The sequence below is a fragment of the Athalia rosae genome, chromosome 3, assembly GCF_917208135.1.
Source record: "Athalia rosae chromosome 3, iyAthRosa1.1, whole genome shotgun sequence".
Classification (NCBI taxonomy): domain Eukaryota; kingdom Metazoa; phylum Arthropoda; class Insecta; order Hymenoptera; family Athaliidae; genus Athalia; species Athalia rosae.
This window is the reverse complement of record NC_064028.1, coordinates 4,997,849-5,011,549: the sequence shown is the minus strand read 5'-3', so window position 1 is coordinate 5,011,549 and position 13,701 is coordinate 4,997,849. Positions and strand designations below refer to the sequence as shown.

General features: G+C 42.4%; 1 protein-coding gene across 7 annotated transcripts in view; it reads left to right on the top strand.

Annotated features, from left to right (window-relative positions):
* The window catches only part of LOC105691643 (chymotrypsin-2-like), a 94,133-nt gene extending 82,649 nt beyond the window's left edge, over positions 1-11,484 (top strand). For 2 of the 7 annotated variants that reach the window (XM_048651827.1, XM_048651829.1), the window contains exons 2-7: positions 2,692-2,868; positions 10,074-10,232; positions 10,372-10,525; positions 10,643-10,892; positions 10,977-11,114; positions 11,209-11,484. In XM_048651827.1, coding sequence (XP_048507784.1) covers positions 10,127-10,232; positions 10,372-10,525; positions 10,643-10,892; positions 10,977-11,114; positions 11,209-11,355 — 795 coding nt within the window. In that variant the 5' untranslated portion in view covers positions 2,692-2,868; positions 10,074-10,126 and the 3' untranslated portion in view covers positions 11,356-11,484. Of the gene's footprint in view, positions 1-696; positions 1,615-1,659; positions 2,462-2,691; positions 2,869-6,248; positions 6,921-7,306; positions 7,729-10,073; positions 10,233-10,371; positions 10,526-10,642; positions 10,893-10,976; positions 11,115-11,208 lie in introns of those variants that run through there. The other 5 variants (XM_048651830.1, XM_048651828.1, XM_048651832.1 and 2 more) reach the window with 5 other exon arrangements.
* The last annotated feature ends 2,217 nt before the right edge of the window (positions 11,485-13,701 follow it).

Here is a 13,701-nt window from a genome sequence, read left to right as displayed (position 1 = left end):
CCATCTTTTTTTTTCGCTACCACCTAGTCCCCGTTAATATTCAACAGTTTGCGACTAATGCTCCGTGTTTTCGGTGACTCGAGGCTTTAAAACACAAGTGTGCGTCGTGTAAAACGCCGTAACACGGCGCCTCGTGCCGAAAATACGTAAATGTCGTTGCAACACCAGCGGCGACGGTGTTCGCGGATATCGGCGGGAGAAGGGTACGTAACCCTCCCCTCCCCCCCTTCTAGTTCGGGATACACCTGTACCGGGAGAAAGGGTTGTGCAACGATAAACTTTACCTCGTTAATAATTACGAAGCTAAAGCCAATTAACTCGGCAAATGGTATTTGGTACGGGGGAGTTGTACGACTTGCCGAGGCGTATACATATATCAAACGTTTGCGGAGTATCTTACCAGTTTCTCTCTATTTCTCGATAAACTCGCTTCGCGTACATGTGGAATTTCTAAGTTGCGCCTGCGAAATGAGCTGGTGCATCTCCGTCGGTGCGGCTCTACCTTCTACCTTCTACCTACGTACGTAAGCCGGCGAGACGCAAGAAGAATCCGACGCGCCAACGTCTCTATACGGACCCTTGCACCGACTACGTCAAACCACCGGCAGTATTCCGAATGGCGGACGCGGACTTCGATAATAGACATTCCCTCGCGTTCCTTCGACGCGATGTGTCTTTTTACAGAATCCCGGTAGCGAACAGGCGTTGCAGGCGACGCGCTACGAGGGGCTTGCATCTGAAATATTTATTCCATATATGTATACGAAGACGTACGAATGTATATACGAGTACGCTATTTTCTTTCAGATTTCCCGAGGAGAAAATACCCGAGAGAGCGGGTTGAAAATTACGAGGAAATGATCGGGCGACTGTCCGACGTCGGATTCTTTTGTATCTCAAGACCGCGTCCCCGGTTCTACACGCGATATCATAAATTGCACAATCTCTAATCAGGGGCCCCCTCGTCTACTTCGTCAAGTAATCGCGGAGATGGAATCCCAGAATTGGCACGGATGTCAATAAATTCCAACGGTGAAGCGATAACGCGGAGCTTAGATCCGCCTCCGAGAATTAATTTCAATCACCGATTGCCTCTATATGTACCGCGACACACGGGGTGAACTGATTAGGATGATCGTTTGATCAGGCGATTCGGTAACGGTATTCTTGCGGGAATAGAAATTATCGAAATCCGCGAGTTCGTGGTTCGCTGGGGAACTCGAACGTTTTCATTTGTTACGTTTAATTTGTTTGCTTCTTTTTTTGGTTTTATTGGTTTTGTTTTTTCTCTAATTAACGCCCTTTCGTTAATGGTCGATCGATCGTTACGATGTTCCGTTCGATCGAGTTTCTCCCCGATTCCGCATTATACCGGGTACACTACAGCTTTTCAGCTTTATCGAGCTTCCAGACTCCTAGCGTAACATCCTGTCGGAGGTTTATTCGAGTCACGATTTTCAGATTCCCGACTAGATCTCTCGACTACTCGGTTCCTTAACATTACTATACCCCCACATGCGACTAAGGAGGAAGACTAAGAGCAGAAAGAGAAAGTAGCGAGTGGAAATAGGAAAGTGGAAAGAAGAAGGTAGGAGCTTTTTATCCGCTCCGGCCGTAAGTACGCTACGAGAGAGTCGAAACATTTCAACTATTAACTCGAAATTGCGGATCCCGCCATTCCGGAGATATAACTTTACCCCTTATAGATTAAATTTTCTGATCAGAAAATCCAACCGAAGCCATTCCCCCCCTATATACCTATACAGACGAAGAAATAAGAACAGAAATAAGACAGAAAACGAACGATGAAAACTAAACTCTTGAACCAGTTCGGAATCCACCGTGCCCGCCAACAAAATCACCTGGTCGTAAAAATCTTGAAAATCCGATATTCGCCAAACGCAGGTGGTAGGCAAAGCTCGTGATAAATTCGCGCCGCATCCTTCGGCCACCCAGCTTCTCTGCATTCGGATTTCAATTGTAAACGTGCCGTGCAGGTAGACGACGCGTCGTTCTCGTGTACTCTTGTACGAGAATCAACACCGTATACACGCACACACACACACACCTGTAACGGAAAGGAAATCTTCGCTAATGGCGACGATTGTACGCCACGGAGCAAGCGTACGGAGACAGAGCGAATATCAAAGAATTTCGCTCATTGTCAGTTAAAGATAAACGAGGCGGACGTATTACGGATTTGAGAAGAGATCTTCGCGCGTCAAAGATCCGTATACGAGGACACCGCGCACGGCGCGAAGATATTAGCACTGATACAATCGGAACAATGAAGATCCGAGCTAAAATTTAACTCGAACGTCGCTACTGGGAGAAATGTGATGGGACGGATGAGAATTAAGTCGAGTACTCGACTGGCAAAGATTCCCGCATACATTTTCAACGACTATCGTCTACTTATTGTCATGACAATTGAAGCATCAAATCTCAGCTCACCCTATAGGTAGATCAATACCCCATCGCGCGAAGATGATAATAAAAATGATTTTCAATTCACTCCGTCATTCTCGAAATGCAAAATCCCGTCGTTTATTTTTTTCTCTCTGACACACGCTACAAAATCACGGTAGAAACTACGGGGCATATCATTATCGACATGCAAGTTTAAGTTAAATTTTCCAAGGATCGTGCGGTTGAAGATTTAATCATTTCTCGGTGCTTTTTATTTTTCAGTCCCGGTGCAACCGAACTCCAAGTATATAAAAGCTCGATAAACTTTACGGAGGTAAAATAACAAGAATATGGGTGTTCCACTACTGAAACACCAGCGGAGAGATTTTGATACGAGGGTTCATAAATTATGAACCAAATGGGCAGTGGCGACGGTGGTGCGGTGAAAACTCGCTTCAGGTTAGTAAGAGACGTCGGTTATTGCTATACCTATACCCTCGCTGGTGTATAATTTGAGGAGATTAAAGAATATTTTAGATTGTTTTTCACCGGAATAATAATTACGTGCAGAAGAAGAACGACCGGATATAGCTATAACGTGAATGTTTGAACGCGGGGTCGGGGCTTCGTTTGCGGATAATTAATCACCGATATTTGTCATTAATCTAACTGATTAACCCAGATTAACATAAGCCACTAATTATTAGGCGACAAAACAATGCCGCAGTTTCTCACGTGCTCCGATGACTTCGAAAGACCTTCCCCGCAGTTGATAAAAAGATAATCGAGGGACGCCTTGTTCTTTACCACAATTGAAGCGAAAATCCGAATCACGCCTCTTTGGATTCTCGCGAATTTGGGAAAATGAAAATGAAAAAAAAAAACAAGGGAAATCGGTTAGGAACAAAAAATTGTAACGACTATCCGGTGATGATACGACAAAACGAAACGATCATTCGAAACCGTCGATGATACGTGCCACCGGAATTCAGTGAGTCGGTCAGCGAGCGTACCGCACGGACTGTCAGAATCAGCGGTTCGCGTATTCAACGAAGTTGAAATGCTCTACCGTGCGAACTGTCCGAATCATCTGACGGAGTTGTTCGCCTTTTTCGCGACAGTTTTTTTACTTTTGTAGCGACGTCGTTTTCATCGGCGAGCTATAAGTGTAAACTACAAATAAATCGAAATGTTTCAAAAAGCTCGCGTACACGTAACTCAGACAAAACTTTTTTCTGCGTTCGTTTTATGCCTACTTATAGAGAAAACGTCCCACATTAAATATCACGTAAAGTTATACCCGGAGGAGCGTCGCGAACGAAAATGAACCACCTGCAGAATCGTCGTGAAAATTTGATGTCCCCGTTAAAACCGCTGCAGCTAAGAAACCACTGAAAAGTTTAAGCTCGAGAGCGATATTTCGGAGGGTCGTTCATAGGTGGAAATTAAACAGCGGAATACGTTGTTCGTAAAGACGCCGCCTGTTGCTCGACGTTTCGATATCGAACGCACGAAAAACTTTTGCACGTACAGCTTTTGTTGCGAAAGAAGGAGGTGGGTGGGGGGGGGAATACTTCGAGAAGTTTTTTCCCATCGAAACCTCATTAGGGGAGAAAATGAATAAAAGTATTTAGGAAGAAAAAAAAAGAGAGAGGGAAAGGAAAGCGAAGAAGTCTAGTACAAGCGTACCGGTAGCCTGAGACTCAACAAGAATTCCAAGATCCATTAAAAACGCCTAAAAATTCATCCCCGTTAAATTGGCCTTCGGGCCACGCCTCGATCGCGAAACTGGTACAGAGAATTTCTACCAGGTGAAGAGCTTTCTTTACTCGGTGCGAGTATGAGAAGCGAAACCTAATGGGACATTGACGAAGGATCCTCCGTCTGGATCGGCTGCTCAAACTTTTTGGCAATTTTTTCGCTCGCGGTATATCTGCGGCAGTCCCTCTTTCTCCGTGTCCCCAACAGAGTAGTTGGTAACGTACGTACGTCGGGGGTACATCGATACAACTTTTCGATCAAACCCTCTACGTGTCAAGGAATTGGGGGTACGTGACGCGAACCGACGACGACTGCTAGGAGAATAAAGGCGAGTAGAGAACGAGCAATGTCTTTCTCCGTCGAGATACCTCGAATGGAGAAACGGGATAGAAAAGAAAAGGAAATGAGAAAAGCAAAAACACATATATCGCCACGTCGTGCGGGCATCGCGACGATACACCAAGTGTGTTCAAATTTCCTAGGATTCTCATTCGATAAATCAGAAAAAAAAAACAAGGGACGACGAATACCAAGGCTGATTTGATATACAGCTTGCAAAATTTCCTGCCAAAGTTCAACGTGGGGAGAAAAAAAAAAAACAAAATAAATAAAATCACGAAAGAACGGTTATCCTCGTTCTTCCGCCGGACGATATCCTCGAGTGGAGTAAAGAATTTTCTACCTCGATCTGAAAAATGTTTATGATATCCGAGGGCATCGAGGAAATTATCGGAGAGAAGAGGGCGGGCGCGACCGGTTGCGGCGAGGTTTGTTTCGTTTACGAATCGAAACCTGGGGTAAGTAAAGTCGTAAACTCTGACCCGGTATCCGCGCGATGTTCGCCTCGGCGATGCCTCGATTTCCTGAAGCTCGCCGACAATGAGTCGGCGGACAGCGTCCGCGTATATTCGTTTCCAAGGAGAGCGCGAGGTCCTGAAAAGGAGCAGCGAGAGAACCGTAGCAAATCGGACGATCATCTTTACAGAGAGATTCCGAGTATGGGTGATTTCCGTTCCCTTTGAATTCTCCTACACGTAGCTCGCAAAAAGGCGAAAATCTTACGAAGCCGGGTTCTTTTTAACCAGCGAACCGATCGCCGAGATATTGAATTTTCGAGGACACCCACGTGACCCTCGCTACCGAGATCTTTCAATTCCGTCGGACGTCCTTTTTTTGTTTTTTTTCTTTTCTTTTTTTTTTAATTGTTTTCACCCGGTTTTCACCTGGGTGCCAGTTCGCGCTCGGTGTAACAGTCCCGTAGTGACACTTCACCGAATGTTATATATACCTTTTGTAGGAAATAAATTGAACGAACGCCAATGTCGTACGTATACACGGATATAACGGAGAGTCGAGCAAAGCGGAAGATCCCTTTTTCTTTTTTTTTTCTCTCTTTTTGAACGGCAGGAAAATGAAATAGGTGTCTCTAAAAATTCTCAGAGGGTGTTAATGAGGAGCGTGTGAGGTGATGTGCAGCAAGAAACCTGATTATGCCCCGAAACAACTTAGGAATCCAGACGACAATTTCAGGAATTGAATAGGGCGTGCGTCAGACTTTTGAGACTTAGTTTAAAAATTTTTCATTATTTTCTTTTTAACGGTAGGCCGGTAAAAACTCCGTAGGGTAAAGATTATTCATTTTTTTTTTCTCTCGTCGTTGCGTTCAACTTTCAACTTAGCTCACGATCTCGATATAAAGTGCCTACATTTTATTTCATTCGCATAATCGTTACACAATTCGAGGGGAGATGAAAAACTTTTTGCCCGCATACAGCCCAGTAATTTTGTGTTTATTACAGTCTGGGTAACAAGCGAAGTTAAAGTGAAATGGAATTTCTTCTTACAAGTACGAAGCTCCGAAGAATTTCGGATTCAGAAGCTTTCGTAAGAACGTATTTTCCTTCGATACTACAATAACAAATATAACGACGAGGTAATTTTCCGTTTACTCGGAAAAAAATAAAAAAAAAAAAAAAAAAACGTCGAGAATTTCACCCCGTCCGACAATCTCCGCTTAAAAGTAAAAGTTTCTACTTCTTTTTTTCTTTTTCTCTCTCCTATTAAAGACTAACCGAATGAACGAATAAAAGTACACAAATTTCGTTATTAAGGTGTCGAGTAATCGAGTTTCGCGCGTCGCGCGAGACACAGTAAGTTCCCATCGTGCTGCACGTCGCGGGTGCGCGGCTCTCGGAGGTTCTCCTCGGTTTGCCGTATTCCTATAATAATCCGTGGAGCGCGCCGGTTCGCGAAGGAATCTGAGAAGGGCTCGTTTAGAAAGTTTCTTCGAAACTTCGCGAACGCGTAATGTTGTCTCGTAATTAAGATTTAGGACGATGCGTGCCACGAAACAATGTAATCACGAGTTTCGCGGAGGGTACAAAGGCGGCACGAAGTTGGCGTAGCCACGCATAATCGTCGGACTTGTAAAGATAATGAAATTTCCGTCAAGAGCTAAACGTGAACGTGAATTATTTTGTTGAAAAAATCAATCTCTCCGAGCGGCCCCCCGAACCACGACGGACCAACGTTGCGGAATTTTTCTTTTCCTCGGCCAACTGCAGCCGACGGAATATCCGACTCCGAACGATTTTGCTCGGTTGTGATTTGGATGATAATTAACGAAGCGTGCAAATGAGTTACGTGGGAAAACGTGATCGGATTGTTGAAATACGTTTGGAACAGTCGGAGAGTATATTTCGTTGTTCGCTTATAACATTGCGTGTATGCCGGGAGAAATATTAAGGACGGTAAGAATCTCGCATTTTTTTTTTTTTCAAATTATTCCTCGTAATTTTGAAATCTTCATTATCATTTCTACCGAGATGATCAGGGTAAGCGGGCGCGCTTGTTTCATTTTCAGAGTTGTAATAAGAGACAAATAAAAGGTACGTGTATAAAAATGCGAAATCTGATTTCGTTGATGAATATACGATTCGGAATCTCTCCGATAAGGATCTGAAGTACCGCGAGACGAGGGTGTATAATTTTTGAGTTCTTCACGCCTCGCGGTCTTAGAGTTTTGGAATAACAAATTACACGCGGCCTAATTCGCCTTGCTCTTGCCTTTTATTTTCCTCGGTCTTATTTTATTTACACTGTTTTACTTTCCTGTAAGCCGGCACTGTTTTACTCGAAACACTTCATTAAATAACTCCAGACTTAAAACTTGAGAAACTCGTCTTATACAATAGGCATTAAATAGTTAACAAATCTCTCATTTTAAGTCTTGAAAGTTAAGACTTAAAAATTTCCGCGCTTGAATCAAGGACTTGTTAAATTTTAAATTGTACTCAACTCTACCTTACGATTCGGTGCTGTTACAACTTGATAACCTTATAATTTAATTTCTTCTACGAAAATAAAGTGAGAGAAAATAATCTACACCTAGAGAAACCTTGGCGTTGGCGTTCTCAAATAGCTTTATAACCGACGAGACTGCACAAAGTTTTTCAGATTCCGTATTGTTCAATATCAAGGACTATGACGAAAAAGAAGAAGAACAAGGATAATTATTTCACGAAAAAGCTACCGGCGCGAGGTCGCACTTTGGAAGGTGTAAGCAATTAGTGTCGCCATATTATAATAATGTAGTGTATAGAACCGAGTTGACTTGGGTGCGAATTTAATTGCTGTGGCGGGTCATTATGTATACTGTATTATTGTTTTTATTTTCTTCTTTTTTTAATCGTATACAAACAAACGCCGCGGTATATCGTTATTGACAAATATTAAAAAAGTAAAAATATATTTCGTAATTGAATAGAACTCTGATAAAAAAAAAAAAAACAATTCAACAAATCATTTTCGAGTTGATCACGATCGGCTCGTCTACGTGAGAAGAGGGTCGAAAATTGATTGCGAATAGGCGAAAAAATCGATCGTTTGTAATACGAGGTATGAAGTAACCGGTGTCGAATGTCAACCGGATGGCGTTTCGTTATCAACTTTCACAATAACCGGAGTTTGATCCTCGTACAGATGAAGTAGATTTTCGTACGTTTTCTTCTTTTTTTTTTTTCGCCAAGTACCTACAAGCGAAGCGACCGAATACCGTATGAAAAACTAATTAATTACGAACAATCCGCAAGTGAAAAGCATCACGAACGGTCGAGGGCGCCAGAATTACCTATGTACAGGAGATCAAAGTCGTTTCAACGTAATGTGACAAAACATGTACAGGTTCTTTTGCGAAGTCACACGAGCCACGGGAATCGGATTTCGGTGTCACCCTCGCAACCGATAACGTACAATCGTCAACTGATACCGAACTACATATATTGGAAACTGATTTTTTCATTCAACTCGAGCTTAAATAAAAGATTCTAGCGAGGCATCTGAATTCTTTCCAAATTTTTCTGTCGCACTTTTTTCTTTCCACTCTTTGAGGGATTTGCGAAATCGGGAGGTAAAAAATTTACGGTATTTTACGAGGCAGACGGTAGAATTCGTTCGCCATAGGGTATTTTACGAAAAAGAAGTCTCGATTCTAATTAGCGACACTTGTCTACTTTTTCGGTATCAGCACCACTTCATTTTCTAAAACAAAAAAGAAGATATGAATAAAGGGTGTACTTCTGGCGAAACGCGTCGGACCCCAAGGTCAGACCTTCGTTTGAAAAAGTTTTTATTCGACGAGCAAAAAAAGTAAAAGTAGCTCGAAAAAAAAAAAAAAGCATTCACCCTATTTAGGGTAATCCACCAAGTTTCCAGGAGTTCCTCTCTTCCAAAAGGTGGTCCCTGCTGCTGTTTCGCTTGGGGATTAGACACGGCATTGTCACGGGCTTAATTTCTTGCCCAATTAATCGACCAAGACAAAAGCTTCGGTATCGCTCTCAGAACGAATCGGGCGGGTGCGGTCGAAAAATAGGGGCTGAATTGGTGTATAAAATTCTTTTTCCAAAGAACGCCCGACAACGTTGCGCAATATCGATTACGGTAGCACGACTGATCTAGGGGTGGTTGTAATTTGAATTTTTTTTTTTTTTCTTTTCTTCTCTTTTCCTTCGTCAAAAAGACGTGATATTAAATCGCGAACTCGTTAGATTGTTATTACTTTGCTGTTGAATTCAATTATCACGGATGTACCTACAGGATCTCCTCCTCGAGGTCCTTTTTCCCCTCGGAGGCCCTTGGATTCGGAGGAGAGTTTCGTTGGGCACACCTCGAGAATCGCGATAGCTACTGTAAAGTACGAACCACCCCTCAACGCCGACGCTCCAAAGTAGAAAGACCGAAATCGTTAGCGATTCGACTCGCTCCACCCCCCCGATGCATTCGCGGCTATAGGTATATATGTATACGATCTCTACGAAACTGGCGAGACTTTACCGTATCGTTTAATGAAACAACCCTCCGGAATTTTAAAACTTTCCTCAAACCGAACCGAGAATCGTTCGAACAAACAGTGGAACAGGAATTTCGACGATCGAATTGATTAAATTTTATTATTTGGATAGCGGCTCAGAGCGGATGATGATACTTGATCTAGATATCCGATTCGCAATAACCGATCGATTGGTGCGTTCGACAGCCTTGAGACGATTACGATCTAAGCCAAATCAATAAGGAATATCGCTGGTATAAATAAAAAAAAAAAAAAACAAACAAGTTCAATACAATGGAATTGTACGATCGCGTATCACCCAGATAAATCATTACTCGAAAAATATTGATCATCTGTAACACAGATTAGACAATGGAAGTTATTTATTGCACCTGACGCGTTCGCGGTAACGTCTCGGTTTAATTTTTTCAATTTTTTTTTTTCAGCACAGTTTTAACTGAAAAAATTACCAGATTATGCGAGCATTTTAAATTACCGATGATCCAGATCGTCGATCGAAACTATTTTGTGTACGCTATTTTGCGGTAACAACAATTTTTCTTACCTGATATTCCAGATAAACGCCATGCCAAGAGGAAGAAAAACGCTTTCAACACTTTATAAATAGAAATGCAACGAGCTCTGCTCACGTCATTTCAATTCCCCGTTAGTTGCACAATGAATCGTGTTTTCCGTCTGCTGGTCTGTCTGGTTGCACCTGCTACCTTGTGCAACGGTAAGCCAAAGGAACTCCTTGCTTTTGCGTGCGGATGCTAATTGAATTTTATCCTTTGGTTTGAACTGTAAAAACTACAATTTCCCGCTGGATAAATTCCCCAATGAGAGAGATCTGAAGTATAAAAAATTTTCCCCAGGCTACAACGATGGAGTTAAAATCGTCGGAGGCTCGGTAGCATCCGAAGGGAGTTTTCCGTATCAAGTATCTCTGCGTGTGAAAAACGGTCATTTTTGCGGTGGTTCGATTTTGAGCAAGCGATGGATATTGACGGCAGGTCACTGCGTCGTCGGGTGAGTAATTCGTCGCCTTTGTATTTCCGACGGATCAACGGTACATACGGGGGGAGGAGAGAGAATTTGAGTCGATAGCCATCGACCGCGTATATCTGTTTATTCCGGTTTACATAGTCAGAGAGCCGGTAGAGTGAGCGTGGTCGTCGGGACGAATCTGCTTTCGAGAGGAGGCGATTCTTATGCCGTGGAAAAATTGCTACTTCACGGGGATTACGATCCGTTGCCCATCAAGAACGACATTGGCCTCGTTCGCGTCACCGACGACATTGTCTTCGGTCCAAAAGTACAAGCTGTTCCGCTACCCCACCAAGATTTCACCGATTTCGACCAGACAGCGGTTCTGTCCGGATGGGGAAGAATAACCGTACGTGCAAATTATTCCACGAAGTGGGAAGCACTATTTTCGTCCTCCTCTCCTCGTCTCAGTTTTGTATTTTTCTCTCCACAGTATCCAGGTGGGATTCCGGATGCCCTGCAAACCATCGATCTGCGAGTTATCTCACAAAAATCGTGCGCCGCCATTTTTTCGGGAGTAACTGAATCCAATATCTGCACTTTGACCAAAGAAGGACAAGGAGCTTGCCATGTGAGTGCCTTACAGAGAACGATTGATTCATGGCTTGTTGGACGAGGATTTTCGGCACGCACTGATTCATTTCCTTCCACTCTATTTTTTCAAGGGCGATTCTGGCGGTCCATTGACAGCGGATGGTGTGCAGATTGGAATTGTTTCCTACGGAATGCCTTGTGCCAGAGGATATCCCGACGTCTATACGAATCTATGGAGTTACGTGGATTGGGTGAAAGAACGTATCGGCGATGAGTAATTTCGATTGGATCTTTATTAAAACCAAAGCCATAGATGAAAATGGTGTATTCGTGAGTCGCGAATCGCACCGTCGTTGCTTACAAATGTTGAGATTTTTCGCAAATAAATTCATACCCTTACTGCTTTACGCACGATGCTTACGGTCTGATGTTGATTAATTGTTCTCAGCAGATTCGTATTCCTGAGGTCAATGTAAGTTAGAAAAGTGTCCTGCAATCGATTTGACAAATACTTCATTAATGGCCCGAAATCTCCGTTCACTAAGCTCGAAAATGAACGAAGAAATTGTTAGTTACCTATTCATAATGTAATATTACACGATGCACGTGAGAAAAAATTTATGTGAACTTTTTTTTTTTTTTTTGGTACATTCTTTACCTCTGATTCTGAACTAAAGGCCTATGCTTCAGTATTGGCAGAATGGGACAGAATTGAACTCGCTCAGTATACACTGAGCCATTTAACTACCGAGACATTATATATATATGAATTCGTAGAAAAATCACTGCCAAGGAATGCCGCCGACCGGCTGGATCAAAGGGTCGATTTACGAGGTGTGAACAAGATCTTTATCAGGTGATGACAGCTCGTCTGACACCTGCTATCAATAGGGGCGAGACAAAAATAAGGAAAGGAATTTCACACCTCGTCGTCTATTTAAAAGCTATAAATTATTTTTGAATTGATGGCGCGTGCCGGCTGTCAAGATGCCTGACACACGTGTAAAAATGGGAAGTCGCATATAGTGTTGTGAACTTCTTTGTGATTGGGCGAGCCGGAGCTTGACACCGAACTCCGCGCGGACTGCATTTGCCCAATGATTTTTATATATGGATTTTGGTGCGAGAAAGCTCAGCGTGGTGGGAGCGTAAGAGACGAGGCGGTACGCCGCGCAGCGGTAGCAATACGAATAAGATCGAGAGCGCTCGAGTGCGGCGCGCTAAAATATGAAATCTCGAGCTACTCAACCTGCAATTACGTTTCCCATCATATCTCGGGAACTGATGTTCAGAATTCAACGATCGAATTGAAATTTTCAAGACGTGTCTTCGTGGTCATGGATTTTGTTGATAAATCGTAGCTTTTGGAAGATTACAATTAGATTTTTTACGCGAATAAATGGTGTGAGCATGGTTTCTGTGACCCCTCTAAACGTCGAAAATTTTTTTTAATAAGGTTTTATATGATATTCTAATGTATTTTGATCTCAGAAATCCGAATTCACAAGTTAAATTGATCTATCTATGAAATTGATCGAGTTATCCTCATTTTTTCGCATTTTTTGCCATAAATTTGAGGATATCTCGAAGGGAAAAAATCGTAGCTCAATTTGGACAACGGATTCGTGTTCCTGAGGTCAAAATACGTAAGAAAAGTGCCATACGATCAATTTTAAAAAATAAAAATTTTTGGCCAAATTTTGAGATTTTTCCAAGGGGTACCCCTTACGATTTTTTCAAATTTTGGCCAAAAATTTTTATTTTTTAAAATTGATCGTATGGCACTTTTCTTATGTATTTTGACCTCAGGAACACGAATCCGTTGTCCAAATTGAGCTGCAATTTTTTCCCTTCAAGATATCCTCAAATTTATGCCAAAAAATGCGATAATTCGGCGATAACTCGGTCATTTTTGAAGATAGATCAATTTTTCTTTTGGATTCGGATTCCTGAGCTCAAAATACATTAACATAGACTAAAAAATCAATTTTTTATTTTTGACCCCAAAAAGCTGAAAATTGGCGATATCTCGGTCAATTTTAGAGATAGATGAATTTTCCTTTCAGATTCGGATTCCTGAGATCAAAATACGTCAGAAAAGCATATTAAACTCAATTAAAAAAATGATTTATTTTTTGCTCAAAAATCGAATTTTTTTTTGGTTCTTCAAGAGTAATCTCACATATAATCAGCTCAGGAATCCAAATCTGAAAGCCAAAATCATCTACTCGTGCAATCGATCGAGTAATCATCAATTATTCGGTGTTGGGAGCAGAAAAATTACAAGACATATCGATTGGTTTTAGTCGTAGACCAACTCTGAGTCGTCGCAATCCATGCTTGGGTCGAAATATTCGAATTCTTCAATTTACCAGCGAGCCCAAGCTTTGCTGGAGTCAGCGTAGCCAGCAGCGTAGCGCTTTGTTGTGAGACGTCACCTTCAGGGCTGAGCAGAGGTGACGCCCCACAACAAACCACGCGCCCGTGGCTACCTGACTCCAGATAAGCTCGGGGCTCGCTGGTAAATTGAAGAATTCGAATATTTTGACCCAAGCATGGATTGCGACGAAACAAAGTGGGTCTACGACTAAAACGAATCGATATGTCTTAATTTTTCTGCTCCC